At 45.4% G+C, this 22,388-nt stretch overlaps 1 protein-coding gene across 2 annotated transcripts; it reads left to right on the forward strand.

Moving 5' to 3' along the window:
• The first annotated feature begins 265 nt into the window (after positions 1-265).
• On the forward strand, positions 266-7,426 carry LOC100848331 (retinoic acid early transcript 1E). Of its 2 annotated transcripts, none has more exons than XM_024997054.2 (6): positions 266-961; positions 1,811-1,991; positions 2,771-3,034; positions 3,275-3,556; positions 4,404-4,543; positions 4,945-5,130. In XM_024997054.2, exons 1-5 carry the CDS (start codon positions 875-877, stop codon positions 4,511-4,513), a joined length of 924 nt encoding a protein of 307 aa, XP_024852822.1. In that variant the 5' UTR covers positions 266-874; the 3' UTR covers positions 4,514-4,543; positions 4,945-5,130. The 2 variants fall into 2 exon arrangements, with proteins under 2 accessions (XP_024852822.1, XP_024852821.1); XM_024997053.2 differs by lacking the exon at positions 4,945-5,130 and adding an exon at positions 6,971-7,426 and having other exon boundaries at positions 272-961.
• Positions 7,427-22,388: the final 14,962 nt, after the last annotated feature.

Genomic DNA, 22,388 nt, shown 5'->3' on the forward strand with positions numbered 1-22,388 from the left:
ATTCTGAAGCACAGAAAAATAAAGTCAGCCATTGTTTCCCCATCTATTTGCCATGAAGTGATGGGACCGGATGCCACGATCTTAGTTTTCTGAATGTTGAGCCAACTTTTTCCCTCTCCTCTTTCACTTTCATCAAGAGGCTCTTGAGTTCTTCTTCACTTTCTGCCATAAGGGTAGGTGTCATCTGCGTATCTGAGGTTATTGATATTTCTCCCGGCAATCTTGATTCCAGCTTGTGCTTCTTCCAGCCCAGCGTTTCTCATGATGTACTCTGCATATAAATTAAATAAGCAGGGTGATAATATACAGCCTTGACGTACTCCTTTTCCCATTTGGAACCAGTCTGTTGTTCCATGTTCAACAGTTCTAACTGAGCTGCCCTTATAAGGAATGCCATCCATGAAGCTGGTCAGGTGGCCAGGGAAACACAGGATAGGGTAGAGAAGAGAGGGGCGGAGCCTGAGCTCCAGGAAACTGGCCCGGGCAGGACCGAGAAGTCGCCCGTGGCTCCTTGGCCGGGCCTCGTCCCAGCTCGTGGGTCCCCGAAGTCACCGCGGCGGCGCCCAGACTGACAACCTGAAAGAGCCTCGTCATCACCCCCCAACCCTGGGCACTTCCTTACAGAGACTCACTCACCGGCCGGGCGGGCCTCCAGGGGCCCCGTCCCCCGAGCGCAGCACCTCGGCCCGGGGTCTCTCTTCCGCGCCCGCCCGGGGTCCCCGCTCCAGCGACGCCTTTCCGAACGCCGCCGGCCGAGCTTCCCCCGAGCCGGGGCCACGGGGCGTCGGGCCGAGATTCGAAAGAGCGATTCAAACTGAAAACCCCGAGGAGAGTTTCGGAACTTCTCTTGTGGTTGCGAACTCGACAGTGTCAAATGCGCGAAAGCGACCTTGGCTGGACCGGGCAGGCGAGGACCGCACCCCGCCGATCGCAGGAGCCGGATGCGGAGAAGGAGTGGGCGGTGAGTGCGATCCCAGGACGGGCCCCCGCAAATGTTCCGTCTTCTCTCGCCACCCCGAAGCCACCAGCCCGGAGACCGCGGGGTTGAGCCACCTGCGCGGCTGATGTCGTGCTGGAGACGGGTAGCGCAGGGGAGGGGGCTGGGAAAGGCGGGAGGGGGCCGCTGCTGCTTGACTCGGGAAAATCCGTCAATGTTTTGCGGTGAGCTTGCTCCTCCGGGACCCTAGAAGGACTTTGCCACTTGCCGGTGAGCAAATGATAATAAATTCCCGGCTGTTCTGGAGCTCGGCTCCAACAGGCCTATTGGATTCTGTTGTACACCCTCCTCCGATATGACAGACCTGGTGGGTTCGGCCGCTGCTGGTTTGATTAACAGAAGGGAATGACAACCCACTCCAGTACTCTTGCCTGGAGAATCCCATGCAGAGAGTAGCCTGGCGGGCTACAGTCCATGGGGTCGCAAAGAGTCGGACACGACTGAGTGACTAACATGTAGTGAATCGTAATCATTACAGAGAAGGTTTGAGAGGTTAGGATGGAAAGTGGATGTAGAAGAAAAGAAGGGATAACTGAGCAGGAGGTGGCCTCTGCGGTGGGGTGGGGGTGAGGGAGGAAGTGAGTTCAAAGAAAGATTAGAGCAGGAAGTGGTTCAAGGAATGAGCAGAAGAGCCAACAAAACGTGGGCTTTTCTTGCTCACACCAGAAAAGGGATTTTTTGGAGGGAGGATAGTTATTCAAAGTGAATTTGGCTTTGTGATGTCATGACTATTTTTTTTTTAATGAGTAATTACATTTGAAACTTAAGAAATACTTCCTGGGTATAAGAGTTATTTTTCTTGTTTTTCAACAGGGCTTCCTCAGTCTAGGACTGAAGACTTTGGGCGGTGCCAGGAGACAGAGGTATAGACACACCCCAGGCTACCTTTTGCTAGTCACTCTCCTAAAACTGCAGGGAGGAATGTCACTGGCTCGCACCGCAGATCATCTTTTGCTGATACTGCTGCTGATAGAAGCCAGGAAGACTCTGGGCAGTGAGTGTCCTGGATCTGGGACTCTGGTGGCGTAGGGGGACATGAGAAAATGGGGAGGGAGGGGCCTCCACCCAGGTGGGCACCTGTCCACCTGCTCTTAGGATGGTGAGGGTGTGGTTTAGTTGGACTAGCTGCCCAGGAGGTGACACCCTGCCTTCCAGGACCCCACCCAAGGCATGGTGCCTGGGCTTGTGCTCCTGTAGCAGCTTTCGCTCTTCTGGCAAGTCCCACCTCCTACTCCAGTAAAACTTTCCTGATGACTAGGGACCCATAGTGAATGTGGCATGTGTCCTATGGCATCCTTCTCCCCATTCTGTTGAAAGTCTTGTCTGTTCAGACAGATTCTAAGTCTCTAGAAACCAGACACTGTCTTCTGTTTTTCCTGCCTCACAAGCTGGCATGTGCATATTTAGTCACTTATGGGTGTCCAACTCTTTGCCACCCTACGGACTCTGTAGGCTCCTCTGTCCATTCTCCAGGCAAGAATACTGGAGTGGATTGCCATTTCCTTCTCCAGGGATCGAACCTGGGTCTCCTGCATCGCAGGCAGATTCTTTACTGCCTGAGCCACCATATATCGAATAAATCTTCCTGCCAATAGTATATGGACGGAAAAGATCCACGGTGGCATCAAAGTGTTTAACTAAAGCTGAGACAGTTAAAGGTGGGGCAGGACTGAGGATACAGCAGAGGAGGGGGTCTGGGATAGAGACCCCTCCCTCTGCAACCAGGCCCTGGAGGAGGAAATTCCCAGCCATACCTGTGGTTTTCTCTCACAGATGCCCACTCTCTGTGCCTTGACCTCACTGTCAAATCTCAGTCCAGACCTGGCCAGCCCTGGTGTCAAGTCCAGGGCTCCGTGGACACAAAGCCTTTCCTCCAGTATGATAGTGCCAGCAACAAGGTCAAACCTTTGGGTTTCCTGGGAAAGGAGGTAAACGACACGAAAGCGTGGACTGAAATAAGCCAAACGCTTGTAGAAGCAGGAAAAGAGCTCAGGATGGTCCTGCCTGTCATCAAACTGGACGAAAATGAGACGAGGGGTAAGTATGGGAAGGGGGTGGGAGCTGGAGACAGCAAGAGAAAAAGTGCATGCAGGGAGGGGATTCCTGTGAAAGGACTGAACAGGATCCAGCCTTAGAGACCCGGTGGACCTGATGGGTAAAATGGGGCAGGTCATGGTCAGAAGATCACGAGCCCCTAGATGTGCAGACACACTTGAGTGACTGGGGAGGATGGACTGAGGAGAGTCCAGAAAGACTCATTGTGTGGGGGGGGCACAGGTCCTCCCACCCTGCAGGTAAAGCTGTGTTGTCAACGTGAAGCCGAGCAATGCTCTGGTGCATCCTTGCACTTCAGCCTCAATGGACGGACAGCTCTTCTCCTTGACACCATGAGCATAACCTGGACAGTCATCGATCCTGGAGCCACAGGCATCAAGGAGGAGTGGGAGAACAACCAGGAACTGGCAGAGTATTTCAGGACCATTTCAACAGGAGACTGCAGTTACTGGCTTAGGGAATTCCTGAAACACTGGGAGAAGATGCTGGTCCCAGAGCCCACAGGTAACTGAGTGGGGTGTGGGGGAGGTGGCAGCTCTCTTCAAAGGTCTGGTGCCTTCATGTGTGGATATGAGCACATATGTTAGTGTAATTGAAAATGTGATGATGGATGGAGTGACTCATCTCTTGGTGGGCTTCCTGTCTGGAGAGTCAGTGATGGGCATAGCACAGAACTGGCCAGCATCCTCCTTTCCCAGCCCACCTCCCTCAGCACAGGAGCCCCCTTCCTCATTAACCAATGACCCAGACCCCAGGCACTGCTCGATGGGCCCCAAACCTATATATGCATTATGTTTCCAGGCTTTCTTTCCCTTTTGTCGTACTGATCCTTTAACCAGCTCAAATGTCACTTAATGAAGCCCTTATCCCTTCCCAGACAGAATTAAGTGCCCCCAATTGTGTCCTCCTCAAAAAGGACTCCTCACAGTAAACATGTCCACCTGAAAGATAATCAGATGGACATTTGCTGTCTCAGTGACTCAGACGGTGAAGAATCTGCCTGCAAGGCAGGAGACCTGGGTTCGACCCTTGGGTTGGGAAGATCCCCTGGAGTAGGAAATGGCAACCCACTCCAGTATTCTTGCCTGGAGAATCCCATCGACAGAGGAGCCTGGTTGGCTATAGTCCACGAGCTCGCAAAAGAGTCGGACATGACTGAGCGACTAACACAACTCAGGAGAAATATTAGCTCCACGAAGACAGAGCGCAAGCCCATTAATCTTTCCATACCCGGACCTGAAGAGTGGCTTCACGTGAGGCAGTAACTATATGGGGAACATGTGCTAAGGACAGCAGGTGCTGAGGAAGGTGTATTCTTAGATTTGACAAGGCTTTTGCTTTTTCGTTTTAGAATCACTAATAATGGCCGCAGATATCAGCCAGTCTGCATCCATCCGATTGGACTCTTGCATTATCCTATTGATCATCACCCAGTTAGTTCTAATTGCTTCATCGTCATGAATATTATGAAGAAATCAGGGACCACAGCAGGTGAGAAGCCAGCCGGCCTCTGGCTCCTAGGCAGGTTTGTTCTGGTCAGGACTTGGGAGAGGTGAGCCATGGGTTTCACCAAGCCCCTGTCCACTGGACCCATCTTTACCAAGATGATGTTCTGTCTCTGTCTTGGGCCCCCACACTTCCCTGTAGGGTTGGGAACCACTCTGTTGCTGGGGTAGAAGAGGCTGGTGTGGGCAGCAGGACAGTGCAGTGGGAGTGGGGATGAAGACAAGTGTCTTCTCCTTTGGGGGCCCCGGGTACAAGATGTAGATGTGGTGGGGTGGGGTGTTGTCCTGAGATCTTACTCAGGCTTTCCCAGCCCTTTGATGAAAAAAACCTTTTGTTCTCTGATGATAGCATTATCTAGCTCAACATTTTCCCCAGTGTTCTAACAGCTATTCCATCATCTGGATGTTTCTCCCTGGACTATGAGAAGGTACAATGTTAAACCAACTCTGGGTGGCAAAAACTGACCCTTGATGACAGTCTGGCTGTTGATCTAATATACTACCTTCTACTCAGAGTGGGGTTTAACAAGAAGCTAAAGAAGCTTATGCTTAAGAATTCCTTCACTCTCCATGACTGTTGATGGGCCCTTAAGATGTATTAACTTGGTTATTTTGAGGATTTGCAAAAGTCAAATATTTGCTCACAATCAGTTAAGACTTCAATTCTGTTCTTTCCATCAGACTTGCCTTCATGTGGGGTGGAATTGGGGTGGGGGGCGGGGGTTGGCATTTTTAAAATTCTGTTAAGAAGATAATGCATTAGGGATATACTATGTGATTTAATCAGAGAAGGCAATGGCACCCCACTCCAGTACTCTTGCCTGGAAAATCCATGGATAGAGGAACCTGGTAGGCTGCAGTCCATGGGGTCACTAAGAGTTGGACACGACTGAGCGACTTCACTTTCACTTTTCTCTTTCATGCATTGGAGAAGGAAATGGCAACCCACTCCAGTGTTCTTGCCTGGAGAATCCCAGGGACGGCGGAGCCTGGTAGGCTGCCATCTATGGGGTCGCACAGAGTTGGACACGACTGAAGTGACTCGGCAGCAGCAGCATTCTTTAAAGGGCTTCCCTGGTGGCTCAGGTGGTAAAGCATCTGCCTGCAATGCAGGAGACCCGGGATCTCCTTTAGCGTTCTTTAAAGTGTAATTGAGTGTAGGTTTTGTGTGGGTTTTGTGATTTGTAGACTTGTGTGAGAGGAAAGAATCTGCCAGGAGCCCCTGTCTGGACAGATTGCTCAGAGACTGTAGGTATGCTTGATTCCCAAAGACAATTCCAGAACTTCCTTCTGGCCCAGGCTTACCGTTGACCGTCTATCAGGAAAATCAGGGGGAGGATAGAGAGAGCCAACTGGAAAAGTGTCTTGAAGCTACATGATTTTTATTGAATGTTCATTATTCAAGGGGACTGGGCAGAGGTTGGTGGAATATTTCCTTGACCTCTTAATGTACTTCTTGGCCACTGGGTCCTCCATCACTGGACGTCAAGTATTCTCAGCTGGGGTGATGCTCTGCTTCCATTGGTTGGTTGTATAATCACAGGAAGTGCCTTCTGTTATTCCATTTCTTTGGTATGAGTCAGTTCAGTCACTCAGTCATGTCCTACTCTTGCGACCCCATGGACTGCAGCACACCAGGCTTCCCTGTCCATCACCAACTTCCAGAGCTTACTCAAACTCATGTCCATCACGTCAGTGATGCCATCCCATCATTTCATCCATTGTCGCCCCTTTCTCCTCCCGCCTTCAATCTTTCCCAATATTAGGGTCTTTTCAAATGAGTCAGCTCTTCGCATCAGGTGGCCAAAGTATTGGAATTTCAGCTTCAACATTAGTCCTTCCAATGAATATTCAGGACTGATTTCCTTTAGGATGGACTGGTTGGATCTCCCTGCAGTCCAAGGGACTCTCAAGAGTCTTCTCCAACACCACAGTTCAAAAGCATCAATTCTTCGGTGCTCAGCTTTCTTTATACTTCAACTCTCACATCCATATATGACTACTGGAAAAAACAGAGCTTTGACTAGACAGATCTTTGCTGGCAAAGTAATGCCTCTGCTTTTTAATATGCTGTCTAGATATGCTGACTTATAATATGCTGTCTTGGTATGATTAGATACCTCAAATTTCTTTCCATGAAACAACCATTCCCATTTTTTAAGCACCAGTGAAAAATAAGACTGGTACTTTCTTCTCTGAGAAGCTTCACACTGTTTGGTTCAGAGATGGGGTCTGGGGAGGTCGAGGAGGGTAGGAAAGATTCAAGACACCATTGCCCACATTGGTAGCTTCTTTTCTGTCCAACTATGGGAGAAACAGTGTTACAGGGACTAGAACGTGCCCATGCTACAAGCAGAGCTGGGGTTTTGCCTGCTGACTTTAAAGTGTATTTTCTTTTTCTATCCTGTTGTAGAATGCTGGACTGGTGACTGTCACCACCACGCCTCTCAACTGTGGCCCCCGTCTGAGAGTGCTTCTGAACCGCCCCACCAATGAAAAGCTCCTGATGCTGCTCCCTGTGGGGTACCCCAGTGAAGACGCCATGGTGCCCAACCTCACACGGAAAACTCTGGATCAGATCATGGTGACTGTGTAGGAAGGACACAGGCAGGCAGATGCTGGAAGGTGATGCCCTGCTCCCCTCTCCGGTTCCTCTTTCCCTGGGTGTCCCATCTCCCTGGCACTCCACTCTGCAGGGGTGGCCACTCTGTGTGTCGAGAAACCTTTCCACTTTCTCCAGCACTTTGAGTCTGAGAAGGCCTGGTTCCACTAGTGAGATTAGCTGAACATACAGAATAAGGGACAAACAGGTATGTTCCTTTCCATTTCTTATCCACTTTGGAAATGCATTAAATATTTATTAAGAATATGCCCTGGTTTTTATGTTTTTCTAAATTGTTCCAGAAAAATCATGGGGGATTTTTTTTTAACTCTTTAAAAATTCATAGAGGAAAGAGTTATCAGAAAATTTAGTGTAGTCCCAAGAATTCAGCTGTGTGATGATTTCTGAATTTAAATTTAGACTGATCAAATGGCTTTCCACCCCACGCTTTCTGGTGGCTTTTAAGCAAGGATTATTTTTAAGAGGAACTCTTTCTGAGATTCATGGAGACTCTGCTAGTCTTCAGTAAGTAACCTTCAATATATTTAAAACATCACAAGCACAGAACAGAACAGTGTGTGCTTGTGCTGGTGAGTTGAACAGGCTGCCATCTGGGCATATAAATGGTTAGTCGCACCGTCCAGCCCAGTGTATGTTGGAGCTGGCTCGCACCAGCTCATGGAAGCTGATGGTTAAATACTCAGGAATTTTTCATGCCAGTTATTAAACCATTTGCAGCTTGTAATTGCCGACGGTGGGAGTACACCACGGCAATTGGCAGACACGCAAATCAGGACTTGCTTTCTTTTTCTTAAAGAGCGCTGTTTTGAACCTAGGTACAAAACAGAAATGGACCTATAGAGATCAGACTTGTGGTTGCCAAGGCGAGATGGGGAGGGAGAGGGATGGACTGGGAGTTTGGGGTTGGTAGATGCAAACTATTACATTTAGAATGAATAAACAACAAACTCCTACTGTACAGCGTGAGGAACTATATCCAATCTCCTGGGATAAACCATAATGGAAACGAATATTAAAAAATGAAATGTATATATGTGTAAAACTGAGTCACTTTGCTGTATAGCAGAGACTGTCACAACATTGGAAATCACTTATACATCAATAAAAACATGAGATTTTGGAAAAAAAAAAAAAAAAAGAGCACTGTTTTCCCGACACTAGGGGGCACTAACTGTGTCCCTCTTCTCCACTCTCCTCCATGAAACGCACTTACCCTTTTTCTCCAGATGGCAGTCACACTGTTTGGAACCCATGGGGTCAGAAGGTGCTGGCGGGGGAACCCTGCCAGCTCCAGCCCTTCACCCGTCACTGCTGTCTCCCTCCCGGGGTGCGGCTCACACAGGCACAGGGGTAGCTCAGATAATTGCTCAGCAAGCAGCTGTGCTCAAACTCTCCTGCCTCATGTCACTTTGTATGTGAGTCACACAGTGCATTGATAAGATCATCACTAGTGTCACCGATAAGAGTCAGGGCTGGCGACAAATCTGTATCAGGGAAAAGGAAGACTTTTTTTCCTCTTTAAAACATAGAGGGAATTCCCTGGCAGTCCAGTGGTTAGGGCCCCATGCTTTCACTGCCAAGGGTATGGGTTCCATCCCTGGTTGGGAAACTAAGATCCTGCAAGCTTTGTGGCTTGGCCAAGAGAAAGAAAGAAAGAAAACTTTATGCATATATATATATATATATATATAGAGAGAGAGAGAGAGAGAGAGAGAGAGAGAGAGAATTAGTTATTATAAGAACCTGTGCTTTTGACCTTTGAAATCCTTTGAAGTAGCCAGATGTCTCTTTACTAGTCCAAAATCTTCCATCTAAATCTTTTTTTTTCTCTAGACATTCTTTCCCCCAAATCTACACATTTTACTAAATGCATCCTTTCTTATATTTTGCTTATATTCTTTTTCAAACAATTATTAGTACTGTGATAGGTGCTTGTCCTGAACTCTTTACTGTAAACGAGCATTGTTTTAACTACATTGTGGCTTTATTAGACATAATCACAGTACTTCCAGTTGTTTTTAAAAGGACAAAGATACTCTTGAGTTCCAATAGGAGAACAATTGGTATCACAATGCAAAGAAACTGAAGTTGTATTTCTGAGCTTATGTTTCTTCCGTTTTGAAGCTGTTTGAACCCAGGGCGTTCTTTGCTAGTTTCAGTGCTTCCTGCTGAAGAGGTGATGGTACGGGGGAAACTTGCCTCCTGGATGCGGGGTGGAGAAGGAAGCCACACCAGTGGTGGGGGTCTGGGTACAGTTGTTCAAGTGCGAAGTCCCCTGAGAGGGAAGGGGAAGTCCAGTCACGTGAGTTAGAGCACCTGAGCAAAGTGCTGATTGGTTGCCTTCTAATCACACCGTCCAGAAGCACAGCCCTGATCTGTCATGGATGCTGCATTGAGTTGCCAAGGTGCAACTCTGGGAACTGCTCCCGCCAGCTTTCTCTTTGGGGGATAGGATTATTCATAATCCTTAATCTGGATAGCTCACCATAGACAGGCCTAGATTCAAGTTCCCCTTCGAATGCTCCCCAGCTGGGTGGCTGTGCGAAACTGAATCTTTCTCAGCCTCATTTTCTTCATCTGTAAAATGAGGACAAGTGTAGTGCTTACCTAGGACTATTTTGATCGAGCGTGATGATTCACATTATAGTTCCTGGCATAGGGTACGTGACACCTGGTGCTAGCTTTTACTGAGGGCTCTTGATATTACTTCTCTGGTGGCTCAGACGATAAAGCGTCTGTCCACAATGTGGGAGATTTGGGTTCGATCCCTGAGTCGAGAAGATTCCCTGGAGAAGGAAACGGCAACCCACTCCAGTACTCTTGCCTAGAAAATCCCATGGACGGAGGAGCTTGGTGCATGCTACTGTCTGTGGGGTCACAGAGTCAGGCACGACTGAGCGACTTCACTTTCTTTCTTGATATTATTTAGTTAGGACTAACCTAGACAGCATATTAAAAAGCAGAGACATTACTTTGCCAACAAAGGTCTGTCTAGTCGAGGTTATGGTTTTTCCAGTAGTCATGTATGGATGTGAGAGTTGGACTATAAAGAAAGCTAAGTGCTGAAGAATTGATGCTTTTGAACTGTGGTGTTGGAGAAGACTCTTGAGAGTCCCTTGGACTGCAAGGAGATCCAACCAGTCCATCCTAGAGATCAGTCCTGAGTGTTCATTGGAAGGACTGATGTTGAAGCTGAAACTCCAATACCTTGGTCATCTGATGCAAAGAACTGACTCATTTGAAAAGACCCTGATGCTGGGAAAGATTGAAGGCGGGAGTAGAAAGGGATGACAAAGGATGAGATGGTTGGATGGCATCACTGACTCAATGGACATGAGTTTGAGTAAACTCTGGGAGTTGGTAATGGACAGGGAAGCCTGGCATGCTGCAGTCCATGGGGTTGCAAAGAGTCGGACACGACTGAATGACTGAACTGAACTGAACTTGATATTATTATGAATGTTATTACCACTCTGATTAATACTATGTGCTATGCACATTTGACCATGAAAATTAAAACCATAAAATGACACTCTTCAAGAGTCTTGTCCTTAATGCATTGCTAAGTTGCTGCAGTCGTGTCTGACTCTGTGTGACCCCATGGACGGCAGCCCACTGGGGTTACCCCTGTCCCTGGGATTCTCCAGGCAAGAATACTGGAATGGGTTGCCATTGCCTTAATGCATTAAATCATCTTAAAACGTGAAAGAACGCTGTCTGCTGTCTCAGCTTGAGCCTGTTTTGAGGATGAAGGTTGGCTTGACTATATCTGATGGGTTCTGGGAGCCTCTGGATAGGACTTCCTGCATGCATGCATGCTAAGTCGCTTCAGTCGTGTCCAACTCTGTGTAACCCCATGGACAGCAGCCCACCAGGCTCCTCTGTCTCTGGGATTCTCCAGGCAAGAATACTGGAGTGGGTTGCCATTTCCTTCTCCAGGATAGGACTTCGGAATCTCTTTAATAGTAAGATCTATAAACAGAGGTCTTTTTTTGTTTGTTTGTTTGTTTAACTTTTAATTTTATATTGGCATGTAACCGATTAACAATGTTGTGATAGTTTCAAATGCACAGCAAAGGGACTTAGCCATAGATACACATGTATCCATTCTCTCCCAAACTCCCTACCCATCCAGGCTGCCACATAACTTTGAGCAGAGTTTCCTGTGCTATATGTAGGACCCAGGTGATTATCTGTTTTAAATATAGCAGTGTGTACATGTCGATCCCAAACTCCATATCTTTTCCCCACATCCTCCTCCCCCACTAGCCCAGTAACCATAAATTTGTTCACAGAAGTCTATTTAATAGTAGGGAAAAGCATCCTTGGAAAACTTTTTTCAGGGAAGAGACAATGAAGACACATAGTAAGATACCATGGTGACAATCAGCGTCAGAAAAAAGAAGCAAATCTGTATGTGGTGAAGACAGCTGCTCCCAAGAAATATGTTGTCCCCATTTGTTAAAGAATCTGCTTGCAATGCGAGAGACCCAGGTTTGATCCCTGGTTGAAAAGATTCCCCTGGAGAAGGGAATGGCAACCCACTCCAGTATTCTTGCCTGGAGAATCCCATGGGCAGAGGAGCCTGGGAGGCTACATTCTATGGGATCGAAAGAGTCAGACACAACTGAGCAATTAACCCATTTGTTAATCATCTCAACATTTCATCACAGACGCACCCTATGCAGACTTGTATTCCTTGCTCTTTTCTGTTCGCTGTGACTATTTTTTTCCTCTCACTTTTCACCATTATAAATCCAACTGGCCTTTCTGGTTTCTTCTGTCCTCGCTGCGCCCTCTCCCCCATACATTATTCTGATCCTGGTAATAAAGGGCTAACAATGAAAGGTGAGGGAAGATCTTTCTTAGTTAGCTGGGGAGAGAGGAGGAGATGCTGCAGTCTCATATGTCAATATCACCATAGAGGTCATGTCCGAGAGTCAGTGGTGGCAATGGGTTCAATGGTTGAGCACAAGAGCTTAAGAATCACTCATCTTGGGTTTATTATATCCCTGCTCTGCCAGCCATCTAAAGGGAAAAGTCCTTGGTAGTCTTAGGCTAATTGCTTAATCAAGGCTCTTAACTGATGTGTAAAATGGGGTGAGTCATACTTTCCCTTGTGGGGTTTGGCATAGTCTCTGGTACACAGCATTTAAAAGTGATAGCGTCTTAATGTGATGGTGATGGTTGACATCACTGTAGTCTTCAGGCAGCCCTACTTTGGGTTCCAGGTGGGCAAAGATAAGAAGGGTGGGTGAGGGACCCCTTCCCCTCAGATGAGAGGCCTGGCTGGGGTTCAGGTGGCAGCTGCAGACCAGGTGAAGGTGGCCCAGGGTATCAGCTACACCGGGTCAGAGAGCTTCTCAGCAGACGTCACCGTTGGGAACTTGAAATGTTTTTTTTTTTTTCCCCCTCTGTTGTAGTTAATGCTATCAATTCGATATGCAGTTGGGTAATTACTCTTTACATGCATTTTTAACATTTTTAATTAAAAATTACAGTGGAGAAAGAGAAAATTGGAGACGTTCACCCTAGAGATTACATACCTTGGCCCAGGAGTGACTTCCTCACCCCCATAGCCCACTGGCCGGAACTAAGTCATGTGGCCTCGTCAGAAAGTCAGGAAAGGTCACCCTCCTGTGTTCAGAAGTAGAGGGAACTGAGACGGGGCTATTCAAGCATTAGAAGTCTTTCTCCTCAAACAAGTGACTTCAATCAGTTCAGTTCAGTCGCCCAGTCATGTCTGACTCTTTGTGACCCCAAGAATTGCAGCACGCCAAGCCTCCCTGTCAATCACCAACTCCCGGAGTTCACCCAAACTCATGTCCATCGAGTCGGTGATGCCATCCAGCCATCTCATCCTCTGCCGTTCCCTTCTCCTCCTGCCCCCAATCCCTCCCAGCATTAGAGTCTTTTCCAATGAGTCAACTCTTTGCATGAGGTGGCCAAAGTATTGGAGTTTCAGCTTTAGCATCATTCCTTCCAATGAACACCCAGGACTGATCTCCTTTAGAATGGACTGGTTGGATCTCCTTGCAGTCCAAGGGACTCTCAAGAGTCTTCTTCAACACCACAGTTCAAAAGCATCAACTCTTCGGCACTCAGCTTTCTTCACAGTCCAACTCTCAGATCCATACATGACCACTGGAAAAACCATAGCCTCGACTAGATGGAACTTTGTTGGCAAAGTAATGTCTCTGCTTTTTAATATGCTATCTAGGTTATTTAAGACTTAAGAAATAAAGTTGGATACCAAAAAAAAAAAAAACGTGGGGAGAGAAAGGAAGGTTGAAGAAATGGACAAAATTAGAATTAGGATGGTGAAAGATGTAAAAGTTCTCTTCCAAAAGGTAAACGTTAAAATTGGTTGATACTTGTCTGATGCAGCTTTTAAATATAGCATAAATTTAGGCCAAGAAAATTAATATAAATGTATTGAGAAGGAAGCTCATATTCCCTTCTTCCTAAACATTCCTCCCTCTGCCCACAAAATAGAAACTTCTATCTCAGAAGTGGGCTCCCCTGGTGGCTCAGACAGTAAAGAATCCAGTTTTCCCTGTCCTTCACTGTCTCCCGGAGCTTACTCAAACTCATGTCCATTGAGTCGGTGATACCATCCAACCATCTCATCCTTTGTTGCCCCCTTCTCCTGCTCCCAGTCTTTCCCAGCATCAGGGTCTTTCCCAATGAGTCGGCTCCTCCCATCAGGTGGCCAAAGTGTGAATTTCATGAAATGGAAACAACTGTAATGTTTCAAACCCCACGGATCTATAAATAATGAAAAGTCTAAAACAAATGTTGCCGCAGCTCTGCTGTGGTGGCCTCACTTTCACAGACACTCACACACACTAACACTCACACACACACACACACAAAAGGCCAGACATTCAAAAAAGGAGGAACTTCTCTGCCTTTTAGAGAGAAATGAATGAAGAGAACAGGAGGTGGGGATGGTAAGGAGATCACACCCCCTGGGCTGGAGTGGACTGAACAGCTGATGCATCTGAGGTTGGACCTGATCAGCGCCCCCTTCAGGTGACTCAGATATCATCCAGGACGCACAGTCTGCAGGGAGAACAGTGCCCGAGGCAGACAGCCTGTGGGTTAACTGGTAGTTCTGATGAAAAGTGAGATGCTATAATCCCATGTGGGGAATTCCTGAAAAGTCACAAGGAAGGGGAATGGTTCATGTTATTCTTATGACTTTAGAATCATGGTGCAGAACCAAATGTTCAGGATTCAATTCAAGACCATTAAAATGTCCTTAAAGCAATCTGGAAGTACGTTAGCAGTGTCTGCAGAGAGCCAAGCAAACCTAGAAGCCAATGATGTAATAGAGGAAGTCAGCTAACTTGGGTGGAGGGGGAGTCGACAACTTTCTTCTACTCTAATAATTAAGAATAAAGAATAATAACTAAGAGGTAACTGGAATGAAGCTTCTAAAATCAAACCCCTCTGAAGATGTCCCCTGTTGTCATGGTAACCACAGAAAGGGTTGGGAGCTGGCTTTCCTTCTGATTTTGGCTCCTCAGTGCCCTTGGTTTATCTGAGATTCCACCATATTTTGGTCATGAGTCCTTGATGAAGTAACTTTGACTCCCTTGAGGTCAAAAATCTGTTCCTTTGTTGAATAAGTGACTTTCCAAGTCTGATAATGTTTAGAATCAATATGGAGATGATGACATAAATCAAACCCATAATATTGATACTCTCACACTTGCTTATGTTTCTTATCAAGTAATTAATTTTTTTTTAAACTTATGATTCCAATTTAAAATGTGAAATTGATTTAGGCTTATGATTTTATGTTGAAAAGTGTAAGAAAGTTTACAGTGTAGCTCATTAACAGTATTAAAATAGATTCATTATATTTATCAATTTAATTTATCAGGTTTAGAAGAGCTGTTTAAATGTATGAGAACATTTTGGCTTAATTGGTGATAAACTTGCCAGGTCAATTATATGAAATGCTAAAACAGAAAATCAACTATGATTAAGTCTATAGAAGGAGTTTAAAATGTTTAAGAGATTTTAATAAATGATTCTGGTAAATGAGACAGATGCTTTAAGGGAGTTTTATTTATTCAACTCGAGTTTTAATCAAGCATTAATCAAAGCCTTTCTTCCCAAAAGTAATTAGTTTTAAATTATTTAAATGCACTGTGCTGTGCTTAGTCACTTAGTCATGTCTGATTCTTTGTAACCCTGTGGACTGTGTCCGCCAGGTTCCTCTGTCCCTGGGAATTCTCCAGGCAAGAATATTGGAGTGGATTGCCGTGCCCTCCTCCAGGGAATCTTCCCAACCCAAGTATCAAACCCAGGTCTCCCGCATTGTGGGTGGATTCTTCACTCTGAGCCACCAGAGAAACCCAAGAATACTGGGGTGGGTAGCCTATCCCTTCTCCAGGGGCTCTTCCCCAACCCCTGTTATGTTTGTTATGTGTAACAAATAAACAAAAAAAACCAACCATAGTGGCTTAAATAAGTAGAGGGGGATCGGTTCCTCATAATGATAAATTTGGATACAGGTCCAGGGTTCAATGAAATCCATGACAAAATCATTCAGGACTACATCTGGCAATTTTCAATCTTGTGAAAGTAAAAGTCGTTCAGTCATGTCCAACTCTTTGTGACCCCATGGACTATACAATCCATGGAATTCTCCAGGCCAGAATACTGGAGTGGGTTTCCTTTCCCTTCTCCAGATATCTTCCCAATTGAGGAATTGAATCCAGGTCTTCCACATTGCAGGCGGATTCTTTACCAGCTGAGCCACAAGGGAAGCCCAAGAATACTAGAGTGGGTAGCCTATCCCATTTCCAGGGAATCTTCCCCACCCAGGAATTGAACCAGACCAGGAATTGAATCTCTTGTGAGCTGGCATTTAAATTCTTTTCTGTTCATTCTTTCTCCTTGTGTAAATGTGAATTTCTCTAGGGTATATACATCAGCATAGACTCGCTGGGTCAAAGAACATTCATATTTCAATTAGATATTTCAACTAAATTGTTCTCCCAAGGTTCCCCTGTCCCAGATTTTGAAAACTCACTTATTGAGCATCTCCCATGAGCAGACTTGAATTCTAAGACATCTTATCCTTCATGTGTGCTCCACTCTGTCTCCAAAGTGCCCAGAGCAGTGGCTGCGACATGAAATATTTGTTGAATGGCTGAAGATATGATGGCCCAAGGGGGTACAGTGACTTGTCCAGGGTTACGGACTATCTTGAGGACAGCGCTGGAATTCAAGCCCAGGCTGCTGACTCCCTGAAGCCTGAGAGGAAGCAATTATTGTAAACACAGTCCCTTGAGCTATGGGTCCAAAGTTCTGTCCCCAGGCAGAAAGTCTGGAGTGACAGCTTGAGGGCTCTCCCACGTGGCTGAGCTGGTACAAGCCACATACACATGCCATTGGAGGTGGGAGGTACAGTTCCTGAAGATTCTTCAGAAGGCGAGCCTCTGATCCAAGAGTGTAGGAACAGAACTGCCAGGGACTGTGAGGGCTATGGTGACGGGGGGGATCTTGGTCGAGGGGACAGAGCAGAGAGGGGGACAGGCCACTATACTGGCAGAGGGAATGCTGACCCAGCGGAGGCTCCCTGTGGAAGCCCTGATGTCACATCAATCTTTAAAAGATGAAGAAGAAACACCCAGAGTTCTTCCGTCCAGCTCCCTGCAAGTCCTCGCAAGGCAGCCATGGGGGCTGCTTCGGGCTGAGCCGCAGAGCCCTGGGGGATGGCTCAGACCCAGGCTCAGCCTTGGAAGCTATTCATTTGAGGTCTTGAAGTTTGTGTTTATTCTGGCCTTTCTTCCTAGTTGGATTTGCATTTGGTTTTCATCCCATATTGTCTTGGATCCAACCTGGAATGTATACATCACTTAGCAAATGAGCCGAGAGCAGGGCTACCAAAGGGATGGGAAGTGAAATCCCCAAAGTGGGGGTAAAGGGGAGCAATTGGAGAGAGGGAGTGATCATGGGCTGGGGGCAGAGAGGGTTGGGGATGTGAGTCCCAGAGGCAGTAACAGGTTCTTCTAGTCCTTGAGGACCAGCTCTGCCAGACTGGGATACCTGGAGAGAGAGAGAGAGACAAAGCGAGCTAGACTGAGCATTTGGTCAGAATACATGCAAGAGAACTAGCCCAAGAATCCAGCATCGCAGTGCCCACTGTCACTCAGACTCTTGCTTAGTCCAATTGGACCATTTTCTGTGCCCCCCAATTCCCCATGGTTGCCCTTCCTGATCAGACCCAGATAACCTTTCTGTATACTTCTCACAGCTTTATCTTCCATCCTTTAAGGCCCAACTTGCTGCCACTTTGCTGGAGAAGTCCCCCAGATTCTCCAATGAGATTTCCAGAGGCAGAGACCAAGGTCAGACCTTCTCCTTCGAGCATCGATAGTGTCCCTTCCTATGGCACTTGCCACCCTCCTTCTTGACCCAAGCTCTCTACTAGACCCTCAGCTCTTAGAGAGAAGGAACCAAGCTTGGTGTCCCCTGGGCACCTGGCACATGGCCTGGCCCACAGTAGGTGCTTGGTGATTATTGTCTGATACGATTCACATTGCAGGGAAGCCCTGCAATTTGATGCTATCACTCGATGATCGGGAGACCTCACCAAAACCTTTTCTGCATTTTCGGTGGGAAATTCTTGGGGGTAAAAAAAAGGAAAGCCTGGTCTCTCAGATTTGCTGATGAGATAAACCAGTTACAACAAACCCCACATAATTATGGGCAGAGTAGAGGTAGGTATTTGGAGAGTGGGGTGGTGGGATGGGATTAAACTAAGTGCTGTCTCTTCACTTTTGGCAATCTGAGTTTACAATTTAATTTCTGGTTGCAAACTGGAGCATTGGGCTTACTAAACACCATGTTTAACAAAGAGTTTTGGTCTGAAAAAGGAAGCGAAAGCCCATTTTCTGCCCTTGGAAAGGGTGCATGCCACCCATGTAGCTGCCTTCCAAGAAAGGTATTATGGGGTGTATCAGTCAGGTCTGGCCTAAACGGAGATCATTTATTTGCATGAGGATTTAAAAAAAGAAATTGGTTGCAAAGTTGATGGGAGCCCTGCCAAACCAAAGTAGATGTTGAGGCAACGACTGATGAGCCATTACCCTCCCCTTCCCAGGGGTGATGGTGAAGGTCTCCCCCGACAGGCCACCTGGAGGAAGCTGGGAACACGGATGGCCTGCCTGGTAGAGACCCCAGAGCTGTGCAGCTCAGGACACGGTCGGAGACACACACAGAGAAGTAGTCTGACTTCACCCTTCCTCTGATGCTCCAAACTCCCACCAGTGCTTCTCATTGACTGAGACTTCCTTCTTTTCTCCCTTCCTCCTCCTTCCTTTCTTCCCTATTTTTAAAAAATTTTTTTAGAACAGGGAAATTTTTTTTTCTGGTACTTACTAATATATCTAGAAAAGAAAAGAACATATTTAAAATTAAATGTAAAAAACTTGATATATGGTCTTCTTTCTTTACCTCTATAGTATTAGTTTCTGAAGGAATAAATATTGAGCTACTGATCCCAGGAGGCTCCCCCAGCCTATCAACTATTGAAACAAAAAGGACTGTATCAAGCATGTGAGTTTCAATAATTCAGTTCATAACATTGAAATGGAGAAACTTTCATCGCAAACTCTTCATGTACCTAGAAGCTAGTGGACTTCTGATCTTCAATTAGGTATTTAAATGTAATTAAATAAACACTTCTGCAATTTCCTTAATTAAGGTCTAAGGGAGTGAAGTGATTTAACTTATGCCAGTTTTCATCCACTGTGTGAATTTTTTTTTTAATGTTGAAGGTCAAACTCAGAGTTTCCTAGCTTAGAGGCAGAAACTAAACCAGAGACAGCGTGAACTCTAGTAGTGACCTATAAAGGCATAAAGGTAAAAATTGTGGGGGAGAAGCTGGAGGGAAAATAAAGCTTAAAAGAGGCAGATGTCCACTAATTAAAACTAATACGGGCACAAATATCAAAGCTAATGGATGGTAGCTTTAATTCTTTATGACTTTGTATCCAAACCCTAGTTTTCATGGTTACATCCATATTTGAGGCATGTGGTTACTTGTTAAGTGCATGAATCTCTTACTTATTGTTTCCCAGGTGGCTCAGTGGTTAAAGAATCCACCTGCCATTGCAGGAGATACAGGAGACACTGGTTTGACCCCTGGGTCAGGGAGATCCCCTGGAGTAGGACATGGCAACCCACTCAAGTATTCTTGCCTGGAAAATTCCATGGACAGAGGAGCCTGGTGGGCTACAGTCTATGGACTTGCAGAGAGTCAGACATGACTGAGCAACTGAGTGCACATGCACACACGGGTGTTTGTTAAATGCATGAATCTCTCTTCCTTATTTTTTAATGTATCTACTTTCAATAAAGATTGAAGGCAGCTGACACTACTGCAACTTCTTTTTTCAAAAAAGCAAACAGAAAATGGGAGGAATAGAGGCAATAAGAAAGGCAATTTCTGCAATATTTTGCTTTTCCCACCATTCTTGGGGGCAAATGACCACATTACATTGTTATCTAAACATAAGACCTTTTGACAACAATCTGGATATGGAAAGGCTTTTCTAAAGAATATTTCAGTGTTCGCTCTTCATCACAGAAAAGTGCAGTCTTTGACAATTTTAATACGATATATGGCATATTAGTCATAGAAGAAGCTATAGACCACAGTCATTGAGAAAAATGGTTCACTTCAAAATGATGAATTATATTGAAGTATTAAACCAACTCTAAGCCTTACATACAAATAGGTATGATTTAAAATTCCATTTCCCTTTTTCTAAGCAATATATCTATGGTTGATCATAAAAAGTAAACTCAAATACGTGCCAGCCAATTACCAGAAGATCTGTCCTTCTCAAAGTCAAGGTTAGAAGCAGAGATTCTAAGAAGCTCGCTGACATTCTTCTAAAACATATGTGTGAGATTCACTCTTTATCATTTGGAATTATTAATTTATAAGATGAAGACTTAACAGTGAGGATTCTTTGTCATAGCTGATAATTAAGAAGCAAATACAGATAAAACTGTTGAGCCAACACAGGCCAGCCAGGATCGTTGGACTGCAGGAAACCAGCCATCTCAGGAGCAGACATTCTCTGCTACCCTGAGCGGTCAGAAGCCACCTATACCAAGAATCAGGAGACAACAGGCTCAAGAGTCACTGGGCTCTTCCTCTTTAGGAGGTGGGTAATCACGCCTACTGTTTGGTGTTAGAATCAACTGAGATGATTTATATTTTGAGGCTATAAAGTATCATGTATATATTGGATGTGGTAGTCACAGTGAAGACAGAAATGATGGAGATTCATTGCAAACTAGTCCTACTCCTAAAGAATAACCCAAAGTATATCCCTATGAAACGGATCCATTTATCATTGGTCTCTATTTTGAAGGACAGCAAGTCAAATAAACACTTTATAGTGGAGTCAAAACAGTTCCCTAATCTCTGAAAATCAAAACTTTTCCCAATGATCTGCAGTCTCAAAACACAATAGATCCAATCATGGGCTTCTTGGGGTAAGTATAAACAAATGCATAAAATGTATTTTAAACACTCAACAACTACAATGATAATATATTAAAGTGGTACTTTTCAAAACTCAATCTATAATGTCTAATCTCATAGCTTAATCCCAGGGCATAAACTATTAAGTGGACTCGCTCCAAATAAAACGTACTAGATTTTAAAAAATCCAAAGTTTGACATTCTTCATCTAATAAAGAATAAAAATAGAAAAAAGTTTGCAATGTCTTCACAAAGCTCATGTGTCTTTGCTTTGATTTCTTTTTTTTTTTAATTTCTCCTCCACTTTATTTATTTTTTTAATTTTTTTTATTTTTAAAACTTTACATAATTGTATTAGTTTTGCCAAATATCAAAATGAGTCCATCACAGGTATACATGTGTTCCCCATCCTGAACCCTCCTCCCTCCTCCCTCCCCATACCATCCCTCTGGGTCATCCCAGTGCACTAGCCCCAAGCATACATGTAAAATGTCATGTATGAAACGAGATGCCAGTCCAGGTTCGATGCACGATACTGGATGCTTTGATTTCAAAACTGTATTTTCAGCAGCAAGCAGATAACTTCTTCCACACACTCTAAAGGTAAAAAGGAGACGTGTGTAGAGTTTATACATCTTTCCTGGTGGCTCAGTGGTAAAGAATCTGCCTGCCGATGGAAGAGACTCCAGTTCAATCCCTGGGTTGGAAGCTCCCATGGAGAAGGTAATGGCAACCCACTCCAGTATGACTGCCTGGAGAATCCCATGGACAGAGGAGCCCCGAGGGTTACAGTCCATGGGTCTCTAAGAGTAGGATAGCGACTAAACGACAACAAAAAAATAGAGTTTATATCAGGAAATGACTCACTTGACAGATGCTTGGATTTATAAAAAGTCTCAATCCTCTGGTTCACAAGTTGCAATCCAGAGGGCAACATTTCCCACCTCCAAAGGCCTTCACCCACTGTCACAAACCCACCCTACAGATCCAGAGCAGTCCTCCACAACAAAGGTCTTCAGACCTTTACTCAGGTCTATTTACTAATGGACTGGAATGGGTGAATTTAACTCAGATGACCATTATATCTACTACTGTGGGCATGAATCCCTCAGAAGAAACGGAGTGGCCATCATGGTCAACAAAAGAGTCCGAAATGCAGTACTTGGATGCAATTTCAAAAACGATAGAATGATCTCTGTTCGTTTCCAAGGCAAACCATTCAATATCACAGTAATCTAAGTCTATGCCCCAACCAATAACGCTGAAGAAGCTGAAGTTGAACGGTTCTATGAAGACCTACAAGACCTTTTAGAACTAACACCCAAAAAAGATGTCCTTTTCATTATAGGGGACTGGAATGCAAAAGTTGGAAGTCAAGAAACACCTGGAGTAACAGGCAAATTTGGCCTTGGAGTACAGAATGAAGCAGGGCAAAGACTACTAGAGTTTTGCCAAGAAAATGCACTGGTCACAGCAAACACCCTCTTCCAACAACACGAGAGAAGACTCTACACATGGACATCACCAGATGGTCAACACCAAAATCAGATTGATTATATTTTTAGCAGCCAAAGATGGAGAAGCTCTATGCAGTCAGCAAAAACAAGACCAGGAGCTGACTGTGGCTCAGACCATGAACTCCTTATTGCCAAATTCAGACTTAAATTGAAGAAAGTGGGGAAAACC

This window comes from Bos taurus, chromosome 9 (assembly GCF_002263795.3).
Source record: "Bos taurus isolate L1 Dominette 01449 registration number 42190680 breed Hereford chromosome 9, ARS-UCD2.0, whole genome shotgun sequence".
NCBI classification, from domain to species: Eukaryota; Metazoa; Chordata; class Mammalia; order Artiodactyla; family Bovidae; genus Bos; species Bos taurus.

What these genes read in the sequence shown, in the direction of transcription:
- LOC100848331 (XM_024997054.2), top strand. Translation starts at nt 875, where the DNA reads ATGCGCGAAAGCGACCTTGGCTGGACCGGGCAGGCGAGGACCGCACCC. An exon ending in AGCCAGGAAGACTCTGGGCA is followed by an intron (nt 1,992 to 2,770) that starts GTGAGTGTCCTG and finishes TTTCTCTCACAG; the next exon opens with ATGCCCACTCTCTGTGCCTT. An exon ending in GGACGAAAATGAGACGAGGG is followed by an intron (nt 3,035 to 3,274) that starts GTAAGTATGGGA and finishes GGGGGGGCACAG; the next exon opens with GTCCTCCCACCCTGCAGGTA.